Below are 23,464 nucleotides of genomic sequence, written 5' to 3'. Positions count from 1 at the left end.
GTCTTTGCAGAATTTTACATATTCACAATCATACTTTTAATATGAAATAAAATGAGAGCTTAAGTCAGTAATAGTATGGAACTCACAGAAAAACAGATTTATACAAATATCAAAACCTAAAAAGATGCTTGGTTTGGTGGCTTATGTTTAATACTAGCTACTCAGAAGGCTGAGAACTCAGGATGATATGGTTTGAAGTCAGCCTAGGCAGGGAAGTCCGTGAGACTTTTATTTCCAATTATCCACCAAAACTTGAGCTGTGGCTCAATTGATATCTTTGAGCAACAAAGCTTAGGGGCAACATCTAGACTCTTGAGTTCAAGCCCTAAGACCAACACATATATACATACTGAAGTCTAAAAAGAATTTTCCACATAGTGTTTAGATACTAAGATCAAACTGTTACTGGCAATCTAGGAATGCCAAACCCTTCCTTATGGAAGAACTAGCCAGCCTCTGGGGCTGTAACACCTAAACTTACTTCCTTTATAGTAAACTTTTTTTTTTTTTGGTGGGTCTTGGGCTTGAACTCTGGGCTTGGGCGCTGTCCCTGGGCTCTTCAGCTCAAGGCGAGTGCTCTATTGCTTGAGCTACAGTGCCACTCCCAGTTTTCTAGTGGTTTATTTGAGATTAAGAGTCTCACAGACTTTCCTGCCAGGGCTGGCTTTGAACCAAGATCCTTATATCTCAGCCTCCTGAGTAGCTAGGATTACAGGTGTGAGCCACCGGCTCCCAGCTATAATACATTTTATGGATGGTTGGATTTCAAAATTTAGAGTAGCACACACAGTATGGAGACAATGCCATAAAAAATTAAAATCTATTTAAACATTTTTAGTGATAGTTTCCTTCTCGCTATAGTTACAGAGAGGGAATAGCTAGTTTTGCAATGTTTCTTCTCATCTGTCAATAGAAAAGCTAAGATTTTACACATTAGTTTTATCTTATTAGACACTTTAAAATAACGCCTACACTTAGAACACATACTAAAGGTACTAGTGTTTCACAGCTATCCAAGATTTTAAATTTTGTAAGTTCATTGGGGAAAAATTAAAGTTCCATTCTAATGCTAAGTTTAGCTTAATTATCCAATCACTTCCTCATCTCTTGAACACCTACTTCACACTAGATAGCTGAGATAGGATGAGAAACCAAGTAGTAGACCTAGAATTGCTAAGCTTTGAAAGTTTTATAGGCTGGGTGAAGGGAGCTGTGGGAAAAGTCTCAGGACTACAATTAGCATAGATATGAATTATATGAGAAGACCAGGGGGCAGTTACCCCAAATAGATTTTACTTACTGTTGGCATTTTAAACCTTTTATATCATAACACCTTGATTTAATTATTCATTCACAAATGCAAAATGGAAACAGCATTTACCTGCAAAGTTTTTTTTTTTTTTTTTTGTGGGTCGTGGGGCTTGAACTCAGGGTTTGGGGCTGTCTCTGTGCTCTTTCCCCCTCCCGCCCCCCCTCAAAGTGCTCTATCACTTTGAGCCATAGCACCACTTCTGGTTTTCTGGTGGTTAACTGGAGATAAGAGTCTCATGAACTTCCCTGCCCCAGCTGGCTATGAACAGTGATCCTCAGATTTCAGCCTCCTGAATAGCTAGGATTATAGGTATGACCCACCAGCACCCAGCTCTGGGAAGGATTCTTAAAAAGTAGTAGTTTTTTCCCTCTCTTCATCTTTAAAAGCTAATGTTACAGGGGACCAGTGGTTTATACTGGTAATTTGAGCTACTCAGGAGGCTGAGATCTGAGGATTGTGGTTCCAAGCCAGCCAAGGTAGCAATGTCTATAAAACTCATCTCCAATTAACCAGCAAAAAGCTGGAAGTGGCTCAAGTGGTGGAACACCAGTCTTGAGTGAAAAAGCCAAGGGACAGTACCCAGGCTCCAAGTTCAAGTTCCAGTATGGGGGTGGTGGTAGGGCACAATAACATATACTTCAGATCTGAGACTTGACTGCAAGTATTGATATCTTACATTATTTTGCCTTTAAGTTTTTTTTTTTTTTTTTTTTAAAAGAACGTATGAACTAACATGCAGAATCAAGAAAGCCAGAACTGCTATGTGGAAGGGTCTGGGTTGCCACAGTGGTAGTAGGAGGTGAAGAAATTGGCTTCTTCTCGTCTTCCATTGACTCTTTTGATGGGTCAGATGGCTGTGATGTGGATGAACGTCCAAATCTTGAGAACAACATTCCTCCAAGTCCCTTTCCGATGCTAGCAGCCCCTGCATTTCACAAAACAGGGTAGTCACTCTGCTGAATCATACCACACTCCAAGCTGAAGAGCACACCCATAATTACAGCCAACTGGCAGAGGAGCCAGGCCCTAGTCATGTTTTTCCAGGGTGGAGACATAAGAAAATTATAATTTATACTGTAGGTTTCTAAATAAAAAGTATTGAAAAGAGGGAAAGTTGTATAAACTAAGAATACAACTTATAAGAATATACAATCAAGGAGTGACATTGATCAAGAGGCACTGTATTCATAACGTGGTTTGTTGAATGGCAATCCCTTTGTACAACTACTTAAAAATACAAAGGAATAGATATTATTCTATTTAAGTGATCATTGTTATTGAGTTGAAATATTTAGCAAGATTAAGACCTCTGATAAAAGAACCATGTTACTTACATGGGTAAATAGCCATTATTGTTACATATAATTACTATTAAAGTTGAGTGGACAGGTTGAAAAAAAAAATCGAAACCACCTCCGAATGTGGAGTGAAATAGTGCCATCTTGAGGCATTTTATGTAAAGGCAACTTGTAACCAAAAGGCAAGGACAAATTCAAACGACACATTTTTCCAGTGACATGCCAAACTTTCTGCTAGTGCTCTAGAGACCACTCACAAAGAAATGAAATATATTTTCTGTCCTAGGAAGCACAATGTCTGAGAGACTTTTAGAATAGATCAAAGAACTGTGTGTGTGGGTACCTTTAGAATACAGGCCTGGCTCTCTCTCATAGGTGAGGAGGTAAAGCATTATAAACAACAGAACTTGCCTAAGGTCTCCCAGTAAGGGGAAGGGCCAAGATTAAAATAAGGGACTTGATGCTCAGAACAATGCCTTGCCTGTTCTTCCTGCTTTTTCACATCTGAAACTGGAAGACCTCATCAGATAACCTTTAAAAGTTCTTGGCCCTTGACTATGAACAAGCAGAGAGTAATTAATCCTCGGAGACTAACTGTTGGAAGTTTGGTAATGGAGTATCTCCAACTCTGCCACATGGAGTATGTACATATAGTCAGGTAAGGAACAGTGAAGAGAAATTACCTAATATGCTTGCTTTGCCTATGTTAGTTATGGATTCTCCATAGTGTCGGCGTGGTAAAACTGGTGAGGTCACAGGGCTTGGTATGGTTGAGATGCCTTCATTCTCTGAAACTGAGGTAGATTCTTTTGCTGGGTTGAGAAAGCTTGGCTTCATGTGCTCATAAGGTAGGGGATTTGAAGTATTGTACCAGTGGATCTGGACAGGTGAAATGTTGCTGTAGTGTTTCAATATTAATGGTTCTAATCTATAAGCCTTGATTTAAAAAGAATTCAAAGAAACACAACATTAATGCACAATGCTTGGATTTTGGTAAACTGTTCATTGTTTATTCTACTGTATGCTAAGCAGAACTCAGAGAGGGAATTTAAAAATGGACATTCCAAACACATACTACTAGTTGTTCACAGCTAATAATTTGTAGTTGGTCTAATTCCATATCCTTGATAATGAGATCATGAAAAAAATTGGAGTTAGTCTTGGCTAATAGTTTCCATTGATTTGTTTTTCAGGGGAAGATAATTTTTATTATGTTCTTCTATCATCTAACAATTAGATTTATGTCAACCTCATAAAGCTGACATAGTAAATGGTGGTCTGGAACACAACAATTTTTAATATATTAATTTCTTATTGAATCTAGTTTACAGATAGATCAATATAGTGACAGCATTAATCAGCTGTGAACAAAAGCCCTCTTGGCTACTGTGAACAGGGATGACACAGAAGCAAAGGCAATGTTTTGATTCTGTTCTCTATCACTTATCAACTGTTTGGTGCTTATTAGCATTCTGGCTCTTGTGGGATTTCAGGAAAAACAGATGGTTGGTAAAAACTGCCTTGCACAGTTCTGACAAACTATTTAAAAAGCATTAGAAAAAACTGCAGGGGCTGAGAATATATCTCAGTGGTTGGGTGCTACTGTGTGCAGAGCCCTGGGTTCAACCCTCAGCACCAAACAAACCCAAGAAGGCACAGAATTCACCTCTGAACTCAAGTTCACTCTCAAGTTAGGAGAAAGGATTTATAAAATGCCAAGACTGTGTAGTTGCATTTTTATATAACAGCCTATCAGAATTCTATTTGAAATTTATTTCCAGGTCTTTGATTCCAGTTGAATCATCTCCTTTCCCTTCTATTCCCTCCTTCCATCTTTCTTGTCTTGTGATATGGTGCTAAGGCCACACTTGAGCCAACCCCCTAAGTCTTCTTTGCTTTATCTTTCAGGTAGGTTCTCATGCTTTTCCCTTGGTCCAGCCTTGGACTGCAAACCTACATCTTCCTCCCATGTAGCTGGTATCATTTATTGAGAGGCATGTCCTGTTAACTTTTTTGCTCAGGTTGTCAACCTTTCCACCTCTGCTGCCTGTGTAGCTGGGATCACACAAACCTGCAAAACCAGAACCAGCCAGTTTTCTTCCTCAATTTGGAAGTTGTGAGTCTTTAAAATTTGAGTAGTTATTCAATGTTATACTAGCTAAAGATGTTTGTAAAAACAGGGGCTGAGTGTATACCTCAGTGGTTGAAGGCTAGCTAAAGATCTTTCAAAAGACTTTATATAATTATAATAAAAGCTACTTTTCAGAAAATTTACACTATTTGAAAGTTTCTTTTTTCACTGTTTGTTTGTTAGATTAGCTTTGCTCCCATATTTATCTACCTACTGACCTATGTACCTATCTACCTATCTTTGTCATACTAGGGAACTGAACTCAGGGTTCAGGGTAAGCATGTACTTTAATCACTGAGATAGAACCTTTTCTCCAAGCATTTTTCTTGTCTTAAAAAAAAAACTTACTTGCCAGGCACCGGTGGTTCATGCCTATAATGCTAGCTACTAAGGAGGCTGAGATCTGAGGATCATGGTTCAAAGCCAGCCTGGGTAGGAAAGTCTGTGAGACTCTTACCTCCAAATAACCACCAGAAAACCAGAAGTAGCGCTGTGGCTCAAGTGGTAGAGCACTAGCCTTGAGCTGAAGAGCTCAGAGACCTCACACAGGCCCAGACCAAAAAAAAAAAAAAAAAAAGAATCTAACAAACAGTAAAAAAGAAACTTTTAAATAGTATAAAATTTCTGAAAAGTAGCTTTTATTATAATTATGTGAAGTCTTTTGAAAGGTCTTTAGCTAGCATTCAACCACTGAGGTATGTCCTCAGCCCCTGTTTTTACAAACATCTTTAGCTAGTATAACATTGAATAACTACTCAAATTTTAAAGACTCACAACTTCCAAATTGAGGAAGAAAACTGGCTGGTTCTGGTTTTGCAGGCTTGTGTGATCCCAGCTACACAGGCAGCAGAGGTGGAAAGGTTGACAACCTGAGCAAAAAAGTTAACAGGACCTGCCTCTCAATAAATGATACCAGCTACATGGGAGGAAGATGTAGGTTTTTGTAGTCCAAGGCTGGACCAAGGGAAAAGCATGAGAACCTGCCTGAAAGATAAAGCAAAGAAGACTAGGGGGTTGGCTCAAGTGTGGCCCTGAGTTCAAACCTTAGCACCATACCACAAAAAAAGAAAGATGGAAGGAGGGAATAGAAAGGAAAGGAGATGATTCAACTGGAATCAAAGAACTGGAAATAAATTTCAAATAGAATTTGCCTGTTTATAGCTGGATGCAAGATTCCTGAAGTGCTTACATTTAAAAACATTATTTACAACACAAATATAAAAATTCAGTATTCAACACTCGTACTGGGTTAAAATAGTTTTACCTTTTCATGATTAATATGTGGTATCTGAATATATTCATTTTTAAAAGGATTCATCAAACACATTTCAATACAGTGGTATGTTTTAGAAAACAAAGTATTTCAAGCAGAATTTTAAGACTTACAGTTCCTAACATTACTGGTATTAAAGATGGCAAAAGTCTGGGAATTGAGGAGACTCCTGATTTTTTTTGATTAGTCCTGGGATAATAATTCTATATTATGTTCTAATGTTACATATGCAACATAAACATTATCTCTAAGGTATTTTATTTAATGAATCCTAGTAAACCAAGATACAAGTGTTTTAAGAACACGAACTTCTGCAAATAAGTCAGACTCATTAATTCAATGGGCCCTGGCATAGATTTTCAGGAACAAAAGAACATTAAGGAAAAAAACCCCTATATTGCAACTTACCACTGGATCTGTAGGATGAAAAATGTTTAGTAACCGATTACAAATCTCTCTAGGCAAAATATGGTCTTGATTTCCAGAGTTTCCTGGTCGAATGCCACGCAATGCCAAAAAGACTGCTAGTGGGGATCCCATACAGAAGAAATTCTCAACCTGAAGTGAAAGACATCATGTTATTTTTCATTAGGATCATGGAATAATATGTTTTAAAAGATGAAAATACAATTATCTCTAAGTATATTAGACTATGCCCATAGGATATCTGCATTGTTTGAGTACATGCCAACTAATCATTCTAAAATAATCTATTTCCACGAAAAGTTTTCTTTCTTTTTCTTGTGCTGGCTCTAGGGCTTGAATTCAGAGCCTGGGTGCTGTCCTTCAGCTTTTGTGCTCAAGGCTAACACTCTACCATTAGAGCCACAGCTCTACTTCCAACCTTTTGGAGGTTAATTGGAATAAGAGCCTCATAGGCTTTTCCTGCCTGGGATGGCTTCAAATTGCAATACTCAGATCTCAACCTCTTGAGTAGTTAGGATTGCAAGAATAAACAACTGGCACCCAGCAGAATTTCATTACTTTAAAGCCACGAGAAGTTGAAGAATAAGAAGGGAAGGATGATAAGAAGAAAACACATTTCATAGTGTGTTTCTATCCACCAATCAAAGATTTACTGAGCTACCACTTTTAGAAAAAAGTTTTATTTATTGGTGCATTGTTTCCTGGAGATACCAGACCAATGCATGGAGTAGACAGAGCAAGTTCCTGAGCTTTGTGTGAATATGCTAAGTGTTGAAATGGGTAGGGACTAGTAAGGTAGAGCCTCATAAATTTACAATTGGGGGTGGTGGGGAGAAGGCGAACAGAAGAGTGCACACCAGAGGGAAGGAGTGCTATAAAGGAATGGTAAAAGGAACACTTCCACTTGAGGGCTTTTCAGAGAAGGCAGCATTTGCAGTTGTCAGCATGAAATATAAAGAATTTCCATAGCTGAGACTAGAATACTAGAATGATAGACTAGATGGACAGACTCACATGAACTAAAACAGAAGCAGGAAAGCATATGGCTTATTACTTTTACTGTTTTTTGGTGCTAGTCTTGGGGCTTGAACTCAGGGCCTGGGTCTAGTACAGTACCATGAGCTTTTGTGTTCAAGGCTAGTGCTCTATCACTTGAACCACAGGTCCACTTCTGACCTTTTGGTTGTTAATTGGAGATGAGAGTCTCATGGACTTATCTGCTCGGGCTCGTTTTGAATCTCGATCATCAGATCTCAGCCTACTGAATAGCTAGGATTATACGTGTGAACACCTGGTGCATGGCCTCATGCACACTTTTCTTTTTTCTTTTTCCGGTCGTGGGCCTTGAACTCTAGGCCTAAGCGCTGTCCCTCAGCTCTTCAGCTCAAGGCTAGTGCTCTATCATTTGAGCTACAGCTCCACTTCCAGTTTGCTGGTCATTTATTGGAGATAAGCGTCTCACAGACTTTCCTGCCCCGGCTGGCTTGAACCACGATCCTCAGATATCAGCCTCCTGAGTAGCTAGGATTACAGGCATGAACTATCAGCGCCTGGCTCACATGCACACTTTTTATCTAACAAAATTCTTTATGAATTCACTAAATTCTTATCTTCACAGAAGAAGCAAATTTTCTTTGTGGTAAAACTGTAGTTTGAGGAACACACTCAATGGGGTAATGACTGAGCTTCAGTAATGTTTACAGATATCAGGATTTTAAAGGTAAAAAGGAAACTTAGATGTTTAGTCTAACCCTTTGTTCAGAGATAAATGAACAAATGAATTCAGAAATGTTAAATGATTTGACTACAGTTAGAGCAATGCGTATGGAGCAAACAGAAGTTTCCCACCATTTTTTCGGGGGGGGGGGGGAGTTGAAGACAGGAAATTGAACTTAATACCTGCTGCTTTCATTCATTGGCTAGTGCTCGTATCAATTGAGCCATGCCTCCAACCCCAAGTTTCCACTTTCTACACTAAAGCTTGTTAGTATCTCCCTCTTCATTTCCTTTCTGTGAACCCCTCTTGGTGGTAGTGAGGCTGGAAATCAGGGTCTGGGCACTGTCCCTTAGCTTTTTCACTCAAGGCTGGAGCTTTAACAGTTCCACTTCCAGTTTTTTGTGATTTAGTGAAAATAAGTCTCACAGACTCTGTTCTGACTGGCCTCAAACTTGGATCCTCAGATGTTAGCCTCCTAGTGCCCAGCTAAACCAAACTTTTTGCCTAGGCTGGTCTAGCACTGATCTCATTCTGATCTCAGCCTCCCAAGTAGCCAGAATTACATAAGGGTGTGTGCCACAATGTCCAGCTTCTTCTCTTTTGAGAATCAATGATCAATTGTTACAGGGCTAACACCTGTACTCTGAAAGTCAATTCATTCTTGGCAACTGGCATGGAATAACTTGTTTCCTTTAGAACTCTGGAGTCCTAAATATGATTTGACAGTTCATTAGATTTCTGTGTTTTCTCTAATAATTTAAACTCATGTTATACAACATGTGATTATGTGTGCATCAGAAGGACACTCAAGTACAGTGCATAAGTTCTAGTTATATAGTATTCAATTCTGACATAGCAATGCACTTACTGGGACATACCTAAACACTTCAGTAAAAAAATCAGCATACAAAATAGGAGATTTTACTTCTTCTATCAGATCACTTCTATACAGTCTACTTTGATCACATAATGATGGTAGCAGAGATGTAACTCAAATTCTATGTCAGGAAAACTTCAAAGACCAACTTCGTTAAAAGTCTGTTACAACATTATCATATAGCTTTTAAATATATGTTATTAGTTAAAAGAAAAACAATTCTGTAAGCTCTAGAGACAGAATCAAAGTAATTCCATTAATTTTTCCCCTGGGGCTAGGAAAGTGTAAGTGGTACAGGGCTTGCCAATTTGGTCCCCAGAACTGCCATAAGTTTTCTTTTTTGTTGTTGTTTTTCATTTTTTCCCCTGAATCAAACTGGTGGCGCACATCTATCTTGGAGGCAGATGCAGGAGGATCCTTAGTTTGAGGTCAGCATAGGCTACCTACCAAAGGCTTATCTCAAAGATTAACTTTTTGTGTGTGTATGCTCGACCTGGCACTTCTCAAGGGTTGGGCATTGTCCCTGAGCTTTTATGGACAAGGCTAGAGTTCTACCATTTTAGCCATAGCTCCACTACTGGTTGTTTTATTTTTTACAGAATTTCCGGCCCAGGCTGGCTTTGAATTGAAATCCTCAGAACTGTCTCCAGAGTAACTAGGATTATAAGTATGAGCCACTGGCACCCAGCTCATTTTCCCTCTTTACCTGTACATTAAATTTCACTGACAGCAGTAGATTCCTAGAACAAATAATTCAGTATCATAGAGCCATGCATAAGTTCCATTTGGAAACTTATGACATCTTTATGTAGTCAGTTTATACAGCTACAGGAACATCCTTACCAAGAGTGGTCATTGTTGACCACTCTGCACTTTAGATTTTCCTAAACTATTGGTTTCAAAAGGCTATTTTGGTACACTGCCCATATTTCTATCCTATTTCTTATTTCTATTTACTCCTGCTCTCCCCCAGACTCTTTATTGAGTCCTGAAAATTCCAGCCAAACTGACCCAAGTTGGGTCAGTACATTTGATTGAACTGTGAGCTTTCCATCCTGGAATCATTGCTGATCTATTTCTTTTTTCATGCCACTGACAAAAACAGTATTTTCTCAACTTTTCTTCCTCCATACTCCAGATTACTACTATGAAGTACGATCCTCCATACCTGGTTTTATACTGTTTTTACACAGAAAGTACTTCTCCCTTCTTTTGCTTGGCCAAATTTAATCTACTTAGAACAAGGGTCCATGCCATTTCCTAAACTTTCCTTGCTCACACACACATCATTGTGTGTGGCTAATGGCACTTATAATACACTATTCCATGTCCCCAGGGACAAAGTGCCATTTTGTCCATTCTTTTCTTTGCAGAACTAAGAAAACAGTGTCCAATACACAGTAAGTATTCCATAGCCATTCATAATTAAACCTCAATTTGTACCATAAATCACATTTAAATACTCAAGGAATATGGAGATAATGAAAACTGCATCACTTTTTCCTTACCTTAAATTTTAAGGCAGGTGCTTGTGTTATGGAAGAGGCCTTCAATCCATGCAGACGTTCTTCTATTTCCCTCAGCCTAGGAAGTGGTATGAGATTACACACAGGTGTATACTGATCACAGTACATTAGATGTTTATTAGTTTACAAAGCATACTAACTCCTACTCTGACCCCTCTTTAAATTTTTTTTTAAATAAATGCACACACTGTACCATATAGTGTACCAAATAAAACACTCCTGTCTTTTCTTCTTCCAGTGCTAAGGATGAAACTCAGAGCCGGTGCATGCTAAACAAATGATCTACCTACATTCTCAGCCTGTCATTTTCTTCTTTTAGTAAAAAGGCTTTTTAGTGGAATATTAGGTAAGCATCTATACACTTTTAAAAATGACTTGTGGGGTGCTGCTATTTCATGCCTATAATCTTAGCTACTTGGGAGGCTGAGATCTGGGAATCACAGTTTGAAGCCAGGCTGGGCAGGAAACTCCTTGAGACTCTTAGCTTTCATTAAACACACACACACACACGCACGCACGCATGCATGCACGAAGTGGAGCTGTGACTCAATTTGCAGAGCACTAGCCTTTAGCACAAAAGCTCAGGGTCAGTCAGTACCTAGGCCCTGAGTTCAAGCTCCAGGATAGGCACAGACACACAGGTACATACAGATGTATACATACACACGTACACACGTACACACGTACACACGTACACACACACACACACACACACACGACACAAAATGATTTATTCTTGGTGACTTTTTAAAGCATCTTTTCCTTTCCTATAATAATTAACCTTAAAGATCTTTTAATGTCACTGCCTCTTGACCTACTGTAATTTTTACAGCAATGATTACTTGTCCAACATACCACAGATTAGTTTAACCTTCTCTGGTGATGAATACTTGTGTTGTTTCATCTTTTACCTCATTATAATATTCTGTATCTTACATTTAATAAACATGAATTAATTAAAAAATTAGCATCTTTAATACTGCTCTGAGGTTTGGTAAACATGACATTTTCTTTCAAAACTAATAATTTTGTTAATATTTTTGTTATAATATATGTCTAGCTTACAGAATCTAAAAAATGAGATTCTTAGACAACTTCTCTAATACTAGAAGAAAATCAAAGACTGTTAGTCAATTAACTTAGTTGTTTTCATACAATGCTAAACTACTTGAAGGAGGGAAATACATTGTTTTATCAGAATTGATGAAATGATTTACTACTGAGAGAAAAGAAGTTGTGCCACAGAAAATCAATCAAGATAGGAATATGGCCAAGAATTACAAGATAGTTCTAGAAAGGCAACAATAATCAAATGTTTATAATTACATAACATACACTTACATTTACATACAACATACAATAAAACACATTGGTCAAGAAATAAAAAGGGGTTTTAAAACTATTTTCAAATAATAATATAAAGGTAGAGATCTTCTTTTAAAGATCAATACACTATAAGTGATTGTAAAGTGGTAAACATTTTCAGTAAAAGTTCTGCACAGACTCAGCTTGGAAATAAGTTTTAGATTTCACTCCTAACTAGCTGTGAGGAAAGACAGAAGGAAAATGCGGAGGAAAACAAAATGATTTTATGCTATAGAAAAATGCATGTAAATGGAATGAAAATTAATCTTTAGCTTGATCAGGCACATTATCCAGTAATCTTTGTATCCTTAACAATGAAAGTCGTAAGTTTTCTCCTAAAGGGTCTAGTAATTATATAAAGACATTTTAAATTATATCCCCAAACCAGGATACATTACCGTCGCTTTGTTATATAGAGTTCATCAAGAAGATGTCGTTCTTCATAACTCATCCACCGTTCATCAGGCAACTCTTCTTCCTTCTGAAGCAACTGTTCATAAAGTCGAACTGGATTCCAGCCAGTCATTATGTCGTAAGTGATTACACATCCCAAGGAATGGGACACTATTGAGACTTTACCCCCTTTTTCTTCAAAGTCTGGGTTCCGAGAACAGAAAAGGGAATATAATCGATTCAGCTCTTGCTGAAGGCCTTTAACTAGCTGTTTGAAATAAAAAGAAATACATACATATATGTATTAGTTATCACTGAGTGCTGTAAACCTTATTTCTAAACTCAAGAAAACTAAACATTACTGACCAAATATAGGTTATCAGAATGAGTCTGCTTTACAATCTTGCAGAACTGAAGGGATACATAATATTACAATCTTTATAATTACTACAGAACACACAAGCATATAGATCTGTGTAAGTACACGGATCTTTGTGTAGGCCTGAAGTCAACTACATTGGGAGATTAGGAAAAATGTGTTCCCTGTAGATTCTAGTAACTGCATCTTATCCCTACAGGCAATTTCTATATACTTTTTTTCTGGTACCGATGTTTGAATTCACACTTCACACTTACTCAGCTTGTTTGCACAATTAGTGCTTTACTATTTGAGTCATGCCTCAGCTTGATTTGCTAGTTATTTCAGAAATGGAGTCTTGTGGGCTTTTCTTCCCAGGCTAGCCTCGAAATGATCATCTGGATCTCAGCTTCTTAAGTGGCTAGGATTACAGGCATGAACAACTGGTGGCTTGCTTCAATCCTTAATTTATACCTTGTGATATTTAGTCATACATTTTGGAAATGAGTTTATAGCACATATATTAACATATCACATATATAGTTAAGAGTAATATAATAAAAGGATACTGTATGATTTAAATAAGCTAATGTTAATCCACTTGATATTTCAAATTTCCATTAAGTTGGTGATAGATATGAGTAAAAATTTGATTTTTAGGGGTGAGAAGCAAGGCTTTTTAAAGTTTGGGGTTATTCATTTTGGAAAGAATAATTTTTCTTAACAAAACTGTTTTCTTTGAAATTGAACCTTAATTATTATTATTGCAATACTCTACACAATCAACAGAATAAAGTTCTTCTGCTACTCAAACTCATATTGACTCCTGACCTCAGTTTTAAGTCTTTTCATTTCTAGACTATTATTTATTCCTACTTGGTTATACATTTTGAGTTTGAGACTCAATTTCTTTTTTTTTTTCCTTTTACAGCTTCTTTTTTTTATTGTGAAAATACTGTACAGAGGGGTGAGACTCAATTTCTTATTGAAGTCTGTAGGATGCTAGCTGCTACTCTGACAAAGTACAGTAATTTGTTGTTTTTGGTTATGCATTTTGAATTTGACCCTCAATTTCTTATAGAAATCTGTAGAATGCTAGCTGCTACTCTTTTTTTTTTTCAAATGCTAGCTGCTACTCTTACAAAGAATAGTAATTTGCTGGAAAAATTAGGAGTCCATGGAACATTCCTCAATACAATAAAGGCTGTATATAACAAACCTACAGCCAGCATTATACTTAATAGTGAAAAACTAAAGCTATTTCCTCTAATCTCAGGAACGAGACAAGGATGTCCACTCTCTCCACTTCTCTTCAATTTAGTATTAGAATGCCTAGCTACAGCAATAAGACAAGATATAAACATAAAGGGGATCCAAATAAGGAAAAATAAAGTTAAACTCTCCCCCTTTGCAGATGACATGATCTTGTATTTGAATCCCATGGACTCCACTCCCAAATTACTTGAGCTGATTTGAAACTTTCACAAAGTAGCAGTGTATAAAATTAACCCTCAAAAATCAGTGGCTTTCCTGTATGCCAGCAATGAGAAGAGCGCTGCTGAGATTAGGAAAGCAACTCCTTTTGTAATAGCCTCACAAAAAATAAAATACCTAGGAATTAACAACTAAAGAAGTGAAGGACCTCTACAATGAAAACTTTAAAAACCTGAAAAAAGAAATCAAAGCAGAACTTAAAAGTGGAAAAACCTCCCATGCTCCTGGATTGGAAGGATCAACATCGTGAAAATGGCAATATCTACAAATAGATATCTACAAATTCAATGTGATACCTATCAATATTCCACCCTCATTCTTCAAGTAAACAGAAGAGGCAATCCAAAAATTCATATGGAACAATAAAAGACCCCGAATAGCAAAAACGATCCTTAGGAGACAGAATGAGTTTGCTTTACAATCTTGCAGAACTGAAGGGATACATAATATTACAATCTTTGTAATTACTACAGAACACACAGTGCTGGAGGGATATCAATACCAAATTTCAAAGCCATAGTAATCAAAACAGCTTGGTACTGACACAAGAACAGACCTCAGGACCAATGGAACAGAATTGAAAACCCAGAAATGAACCCACAGACCTACAGCCACTTAATCTTTGATAAGGAAGCTAAAAAAATAAAATGGAGGAAAGACAGCCTCTTCAGTAAGTGGTGCTGGAAAAATTGGTTAATCACCTGTAGAAAACTAAAGCTAGATCCTTATATATCACCCTGCACCAGAATCAACTCCAAAAATGGATCAAAGACCTCAGAGTCAAAGCAAACACGCTGAAAACATTACTGGAAGGAATAGGAGACATTCTAGAGGTCTCCTTGGCACAGGCCGAAATTTTCTTAATAGAGACCCAGAAACACAACAAATCAAAGAAAGGTTGGACAAATGGGATTACATAAAGTTGCAGAGTTTCTGCATGGCAAAGGACATAGCTAGCAAGATCCAACAGAAAGCCCATGGATTGGGAAAGATCTTCACTAGCCATACAACAGATAAGGGTCTCATATCTAAAATATACCTGGAACTCAAAAAATTAAATCCCCCAACAAACAACAAATCCTCAAAAAAACAACTGCCTGATAAATAAGTGGGCTGAAGACTTAAAGAGAAACTTCTCTGAAGAGGATATATGAATGGCCAATAGATACATGAAGAAATGCTCAACCACTCTAGCCATAGAAGAAATGCAAATCAAAACAACATTGAGATTCCACCTCACCCCACTTAGAATGGCTACAATCAAGAAATCTAATAATAACAGATGCTGGAGAGGATGTGGACAGAAGGGAACCTTACTGCATTGTTGGTGGGTGTGTAAACTTGTTCGACCACTTTGGAAAGCAGTATGGAGGAGGTTCCTCAAAAGACTCCCTAGAGCTCCCCTATGACCCAGCAATCCCACTTATGGGCATTTATCCAAATGATCACAAACCAGACCATACTAAAGCTACCAGCACAACTATGTTTATTGCAGCATTATTTACCATAGCTTAGAAGATATGGAACCAACCCAGATGCTCTTGAGTAGATGAATGGATCAAGAAATTGTGGTGTGTGTATACACACACACACACACACACACACACACACACACACACACACACACATGCACACACACACACGCACACACACACGCAGACACACGCACAGACACACACACAGACACACACAGACACACACAGACACACACACACACACACACACACACACACAAGAATTCTATGCCTCCATCAGAAAGAATGACATTGCCGACATTGCCCCATTTGTTAGAAAATGGAAAGACTTGGAAAAAATTGTATTAAGTGAAGTAAGCCAGGCCCAAAAAAACACAGGTACTATGGTGTCCCTTATTTGCAATAACTATTATATGTCTGGGATAAGCAGAAAAGGTCAAAAGCTATGTACATATGACCAGATAAGATGATGTTAAGCGAAATGAACCCCAAGATAGGGACACAAGTGGTTTTTTCTTTCTTGCTATTGATTCTAACGTATTTATAAGGTACCATGTGATTTTTTTGTTACTTCCTCCCCTACAGTATAACCCGTTTTCACTGTATTTGATGTCAGTATAATTTGGGGAGGGGAAGGGAAAAAACAAAACGTTTAAATAGGGAGACAGGTTGACCCATTGTGACAATGAGATGTACAAGACACTGCTGAACAATGAATTTTACAATTTAGGCAGTGGGACGGGGGAGAGTGTAGTTGTGGCAGTGGGAGGGAAGGGATGGGAGGGGAAAAACAAAGGAGGAGGCAATAATGCTTGATAAGAAATGTACTCATTACCTTGCTCATGTACAGTATTTTCACAATAAAAAACTTATAAACCAAAAAGAACAGTAATTTGCTGTTTTACTTGTGTTCCACTACTGGTTTTTTGGTGGTTAGTTGGAGATAAGTGTCTCACGGACTTTCCTGCCTGGGTTGGCTTTAAACCACAGTCCTCAGATCTCAACCTCCTTAGTAGCTAGGATTACAGGCATGAGCCACCAAGTGCTTGGCTTGTTTTTACTTTTAATACTGTTATTCTCCCTCAAGAGACAACTAGCTTCCAACTTTTACTGAGCATACTCAATGATACAAACTGACAATCACTTAAGCATTTTATGATTGGCTGGATCAGCAATGTCATAGATCTCATAAAAGGCATGATATTCTGTTGACACCTAAGAGTTCTGTCCTGTCTGATGATGATGAAATATATTCAGCCAATGTAGCATAAGATGATAATGTGGAAGGATAAGATGCTTTCCCTCTAAAGAGAAATGTATAAGTTTCTTTAGTTGCTATTTTATGTTCTTTTTTTTGTTGTTGTTGTCTGTCATGGGGCTTGAACTCTGGGCCTGGGCGCTGTCCCTCAGCTCTTCAGCTCAAGGCTAGCGCTCTACCACTTGAGCTACAGCGCCACTTCCAAGTATTTCAATGTCTTTAAGGACTTCCATGCTTTCGTGTAGTGGTTCTCCAATTTTCAACATGTTTCAGCTTCACCTACTTGGAGTCTTGTTCAATACAAGTTCCTAGGCTCTCTTAGAAGTTCAAAATACCTTCTACCAGATGAGTTCACATATCTATATATCTATATCTATATCTATATATATATATATTTACCTGAGATTTCTGAAAAGGGAATTTTGTAACAGATTTTACTTTTGTACTCTTGCAGTGCTTTTCTTCTGGCCTTCTACTATTGACAGGTAATTTTACAGTGAAGTAGCCCAATGTTAAAGATAGTGCCTGGCACAGAGCTGGTGCTCAGTGAGTATGTATTAACAAAATTAAAGGTCAGGGAAGTCAAAAGAAGCAGCTAGACTGAAAACACTGTGATCAGACTGACTACAATGTGACCACAGAAGAGAGGAGTATAAGTAGCATGATTATGTGGTGCTCTACCAGCTGATTCAAATCCTGCCTCGAACACTTCGCTAAATGAGATAAGCAGCATGGTTATATGGTGTTATACCAGCTGATTCAAATCCTGCCTCTAACACTTGGCTAAATGAGACACTTCTGGCATATTACCTAATTTCTCCTTGTGTTGGTTTCCTCACCCCTCAAATAAGGATGATAATAACGAATCTGCTTCACAGAGTTTTTATGAAGATTATTATGACAATTACCATGTGTTAGTTTACTCTGATGAACAAAAGTCCTCCAATGAGTGACAAAGTGGATGTTATAGAAATTATCTCGTTCTGTTGAATAATTTTTTACCTCTTACCCATGTTAGTGCAATTTGTGGTGAATTAGCAACATTGTCATCTGGGAACCGTTATAAATCACTACACAGTGGGGCAATATCTGTCTATCACACAGAAGCAAGCAGAAGGAAATTCCTAGGTGTCTAAAACTCTTGTGAGGACAGCAATCAGAGATATAATTAATGTGATTGATTTTAAAAGATGGTATTTTTTCAAAGAACAATGTTCAGATCAATATCCTACCCATAAGGGCTTTAATGTCTAGTTTGAAGATTGTTAAATTCACTATTAAATATAGGCTATCTACAGATAAACAGATTTCTGTAATTTCTCATTTGGTTAGTAAAATCATAAAATTAAAAGGCAGGGCATTCACATAGCATTATTCTCCTTAAAACACATCTAAAAAAAATCAAGACAGTCATAATACTTACTTCATCTCTATAAAGGGGACTAGTATAATACATGATGTCCATTGCACTGCTATTTAGCATGTCCCTTAAACCTCGAACTTTATCAGGAGTAATGGAGTCAACAGTGTCTACAAAAAGTGAAACAACAAAATTAAAACTATAGAAGATATTTGTTCTGGAGGGGAGGGGGACACTGAGAGAAATATTACATTTCCTGAAATAATTTAACATTTAAATAGTTGAGACCAGCTTTGGCTTTAATGTACTTTCCTTTCCTGAAAATTATTACAAAAACAGCCAGGTACCAGTGGCTCATGGCTGTAATCCTAGCTACTCAGGAGGCTGAAATCTGAAGATCAAAGTTAAAAGCCAGCCCAAGCTGACAAATTGGAGAAACTTTTATCTCCAATTAACCAACCAAAAAACTAGACATGGAGGCATACATGGCTCAAGTGGTAGAGTGCTAGCCTTGAGCGAAAAAGCCAAGGAAGCATGTGAGGTTCTGAGCACAAAAAAAAATTCACAAAAATAAAAACAAACCAATAAAAGACAAAAAAAATGACATTAAAAGAACACTAAGAATAAACAGCCATTATAAAAAAAAATTCTTGATCCATGTATCTTGGGTCTGGCAATAATTATGTGGAAGGTCTGGCACTGCTAACAGAAATTCAAGACTAAATTAAGACTTCCCAGAGGTCATGCCTTTATCTACCCTTTAGTGAACCAAAAACTCTATGGGCAAGAACTGTCACATCATAAATATGCACAAAAGCAAGAAAATGAATAACGGACTTCTTCACTGAACAAGGTAGTGTTGAAAACTATTTACCTAATAAAATTACTGAAGATGCAGAAAACTACATTTCTTTTAAACACTGAGAAACTAGTGTTTACAATATTTACACTGTGCAATAGTATTCATCATACTTGGGTGAATATTATTACTCAAAAAAGCAACAAATTGCAGAAGGTTTATGGTACAATTTCATTTTTCTCCTGTTTTTCACTGTATTGGCTTAGATTATTGCATTTCACCATACACTTTAATATAATGTACTGAATGAAAGACCAGAAGGCAGTGATAATCCCAAAGTACTGGGATTACAGGTGTGTGCTACTGTCTCTTCTTTGATGCCAACCTTTTAAGTTGCAAAAATGGAAGGTATAACCACCATGCTCATATGGAAACAGTTTAAAGGTCATTTTAATGCATTAGCAAAAATGTTTTTATTATTAAATAAGAAAGTAATACATCTGGGCAATTGAAAGAATAATGTATAAAGAAGGAAAACAACAATGTCTTACTTTAAAATATTGCTATTGTGTTGGGTAGATAGTTCAGTGGCAAAGGGCATGCATGTTAGCATGTTCAAAGGTCTTAAGTTCAATGTGCAGCACACTATCACCAAGAATACTGCCATTATCTTTGATGTCCACCATATATTTTTAGATGACCACGGACTTCTTTTGCTATTGGTAGCAATGTTGTTTTTTTTTCCCCATCAGCGCTGGAGACTGAACCCAGGGCCTCACACATGCTAGGCAAATACTTTACCAGTTATACCCTGTGTCAAACTTCCTCTTCAAACTTCTCTTTATTAGTTACAATCTCACTAATAAGTGGTTTGGATTAATCATGTACTTTGTTACATATTTACTTGTTAAAAATATTACTATAGTCAATTACTTTTACAGTATTTACTATGTGTCAGATGGCTAATATTTTACTTTGCCTGTTTCTGAACAGAGTTCTTCTACCCCTGCCAAAGTACTGAGATTCATCCATGTTGATATGTCTAGCTGTAATCCACTCATTTTTATTGCTGTATGGTATTTATTCTCCTCTACATTGAAACTTTCCCACTCCTTTGAGAGACATGTGGATGTTTCTAGGTATTTTCTTTGGTAAACTATGAAACTTTCTCTATTTGATGTGTAAAGTATGGATCTTTCCCCTTTCTTTCCCACGACAACCATTTATCAAGCACATTGAAAACACAGGTCACCCTTTCACCAAGCAGGTGTTAAGCCAGCTCTGACAGGTATCAAATTTTTACATTAGCATGTCTATTTAAGAACTCTACTCTGGGGCTGGGAAGATGGCTCAGTGGTAGAGCGCTTGCCTTCCATGCCTGAGGCCCTGGGTTCGATTCCTCAGCACCACCTAAGCAAAGTAAAAAAAAAAAAAAGCCGGAAGTGGCACTGTGGCTCAAGTGGTAGAGCGCTAGCCTTGAGCTGAAGAGCTGAGGGACAGCGCCCAGGCCCAGAGTTCAGGCCCCACAACCGGAAGAAAAAAAAAAAAAAAAAAAAAAAAAAAAGAACTCTACTCTGGTACACTAGTCTATTTGCCTAGCCAGTACCAACACTAAGCTGTATTAATTACAAAGGTGAAATATTAGGTCTGGCTGTCTAGTAGGACACAACTTTCTAATAATTTAAAAATTAATTTGTCAGCCGGGCGCTGGTGGCTCACGCCTGTAATCCTAGTTACTTAGGAGGCTGAGATCTGAGGATCGAGGTTCAAAGACAGCCCGGGTAAGAAAGACCGTGAGACTCTTATCTCCAATAAACCACCAGAAAACTGGAAGTGGCGCTGTAGTTCAAGTGGTAGAGCGCTCACCTTGAGCTGAAGAGCTGAGGGACAGCGCCCAGACCCAGAGTTCAGGCCCCATGACAAAAAAAAAAAAAAAAAAAAAAATAAAAATTAATTTGTCAAGAATCATGAAAAATGCTATTGGATTTTGGTTAGGATTTCATAGAATCTACAAATAAATTTGGGAAAAAATAATCACTTCTTGTTTAAGTTGAATTTAATTATTGTTTAATGATCTCTTAATTATAAATATACATCTAGTGTTTTCTTGATATTCTGCATTTTAATATCATTTCTGTGTTGTTGGTATAGAGAAATGCAATTATTTTAAATACATTCTTTTTCACAACTTTCATAATCTTATTAATCCTAATAATTTTTATAAATTCTTTTGTAGACACATTTGGCCCTTAAGCATATGCTTTCAATTCTTTATAGCTATTTCATTTTTCTTGCATGCTGATGTTTGCTACAGCTTGCTTTTATCATTACTTTTAATTTAAATAACTATGAATTCTAATGTATGCACAGTAAACACCACCATGATCAGAACACAGAACTGTTCTGCCTCCTTAACCATTTTACAAAGTATGCAATCTTTAAAGACTGGCTTTACTCATTCATTCTAAAGCCTTCAAAATTAACAAAGTAGACCAGGAGTGGTGGCATACACCTGTAACCCTAGTATTCAGAAGGCTAAGGCAAGAAGGTGAATCATGATAACAGCCTGGACTATACAGAGAGTTTGAGGCGAGTATGTCAATTCAGTGATACTTTTGCTTCTAAAACAAACAAAAACTATTGCGCTGGGAGAGAGTAGGAGAAAGGATGATACTGTATGACAGGAAATGTACTCACTACCGACTTATGTAATTGTAATCCCTCTGTACACCATACCTTTATAATAACAATAAAGTTAATTTAAAAAAAAAACTACTTAAGTAATTAAAACCAAACAGGACCAGTAAGCTCATGGGATTTAGTAATTTTTTTTTCTTCTGCCTGGTCCTGGGTCTTGAGCTCTGGGCCTGGGTGTTGTCCCTGAGCTTCTTTTGCTCAAGAAGAACACTCTACCACTTAAACTACAGTGCCTCTTCTGTTTTTTTTGAGTAGTTTATTGGAGATAAACTTGTGTCAGGGACTTTCCCAGGCTGGCTTTGATCTGTGATCCTTAGATCTCAGCCTCCTGAGTAGGAGGCTAGGATTACAGGCATGAGCCACTGGCACCTGGCTTTAGTAAATTTTAATACATCTTTGTTGGCTATAATTCTTGAGTATCCATCTTAGTAAATGAGCAAAGCTCAAAATTTTATACAGAATACTTACACATAGCCATTAAGCTGAGATTTTATTTTTTTTTAATTTTACAAGCATTTATTTTTAAAAGCTCATTATAACTTTCGATCCCATTTTGGTTTGGTAAGTACTAAGTGAAATTTCTTTGAGACAGTATCATAGAACTGGAAGAATCCTTGGAAATCATCAGGAGCCAGGTTAGTATATGAATATTGGCTTTGGTATCATGCAGACCCAGATTCTTACAAGACATCTGTTCCTTCTATATATGCTTTTTCTACCTTGAGACTATAGAGGATATGCATGGAAATAGTGCTGTAAAATCTATATGATGTTTTACATGACAGAAATGAGTATAATCATTAAAAAAAGCAACCGTTCTATTTACTCAATCTAAAACAAAGAGTGAATATACCCCAAGACAAAATTGACTTTGTTTTCAATGAACAAGAAGTTTTCCTAAAATTCTATGCATTCATTTTGGTAAATGTTTAACACTGGCTATATCATTCAATCTGTAAGATAAAATATACCTCCATCAAGAGTAAGTTTTGACCGCCATTCAACAGGCAGAAATTCAACATGTGTTGCATGATTGGAAAAATGCTTTTCTTCTATTTTTCTTGCAGCCTCTCTCATCCTACAAAATAAAAACATAAATTAATAAAAGCAAAATAAAACTTTGAGAATAACTTCACATATGTATTTAGATGGTAAAGAATCTTTGTTATCCCCCTTTCCAATTATATTTCTATTACTGAGACACTAAGCAAAGTTGGCAACATCAGAACCATTTCAAAGTTATTTTTCTTAAATTTGAAAACTATGATTTCAAATTTTCTAAGTTGTTACAGTTTCCTAAATATATGCAAATTTTTAGATATAATGAATTATACCTGTGCCATCAACCAGCTCTGAATATTCTCAAATTATGGCCTACTTATTTTAAATATCCTCTCATTTTAACTTTTGAAATTAAAGTATCAACAAATTTGATTTTTTTCCCCCCTTTTAGTGTCAATTACATGAATTTTTAGCATATGTGGGTAGCATTCCACCAGGAAAATGAGAACACTGTACTAATAAATATGCTGAAATTTAAAAACGATTAATTTTTGATACTTCCATATTACATAGCTATATGCTATTTATGGATGAAATGATGTGATGTCTGAGATTTGCTTTAAATTATGAGAGGAAAGTTCAACTTAAAAAGGATAGCTGAGGAGTCTTTTTTTTTTTTTTTTTTGGTCGGTCGTGGGGCTTG

At 37.0% G+C, this 23,464-nt stretch overlaps 1 protein-coding gene across 8 annotated transcripts in view; it reads right to left on the bottom strand.

Annotated features, from left to right (window-relative positions):
- The window catches only part of LOC138815808 (phospholipase DDHD1), a 69,844-nt gene that overhangs the window by 9,246 nt on the left and 37,134 nt on the right, over positions 1-23,464 (bottom strand). For all 8 annotated transcript variants that reach the window (XM_070005154.1, XM_070005156.1, XM_070005157.1 and 5 more), the window contains 7 exons: positions 22,731-22,837; positions 18,327-18,433; positions 12,324-12,586; positions 10,543-10,618; positions 6,423-6,572; positions 3,294-3,546; positions 2,046-2,237 (listed from right to left, as the gene is read on the bottom strand). In XM_070005154.1, coding sequence (XP_069861255.1) covers positions 2,046-2,237; positions 3,294-3,546; positions 6,423-6,572; positions 10,543-10,618; positions 12,324-12,586; positions 18,327-18,433; positions 22,731-22,837 — 1,148 coding nt within the window. The remainder of the gene's footprint in view (positions 1-2,045; positions 2,238-3,293; positions 3,547-6,422; positions 6,573-10,542; positions 10,619-12,323; positions 12,587-18,326; positions 18,434-22,730; positions 22,838-23,464) is intronic.

Source organism: Dipodomys merriami, unplaced genomic scaffold (assembly GCF_024711535.1).
Source record: "Dipodomys merriami isolate MVZ:Mamm:240054 unplaced genomic scaffold, mDipMer1.0.p SCAF_670, whole genome shotgun sequence".
In the NCBI taxonomy this organism is placed as follows: Eukaryota; Metazoa; Chordata; class Mammalia; order Rodentia; family Heteromyidae; genus Dipodomys; species Dipodomys merriami.
This window is presented reverse-complemented; position numbering and strand designations above follow the sequence as displayed.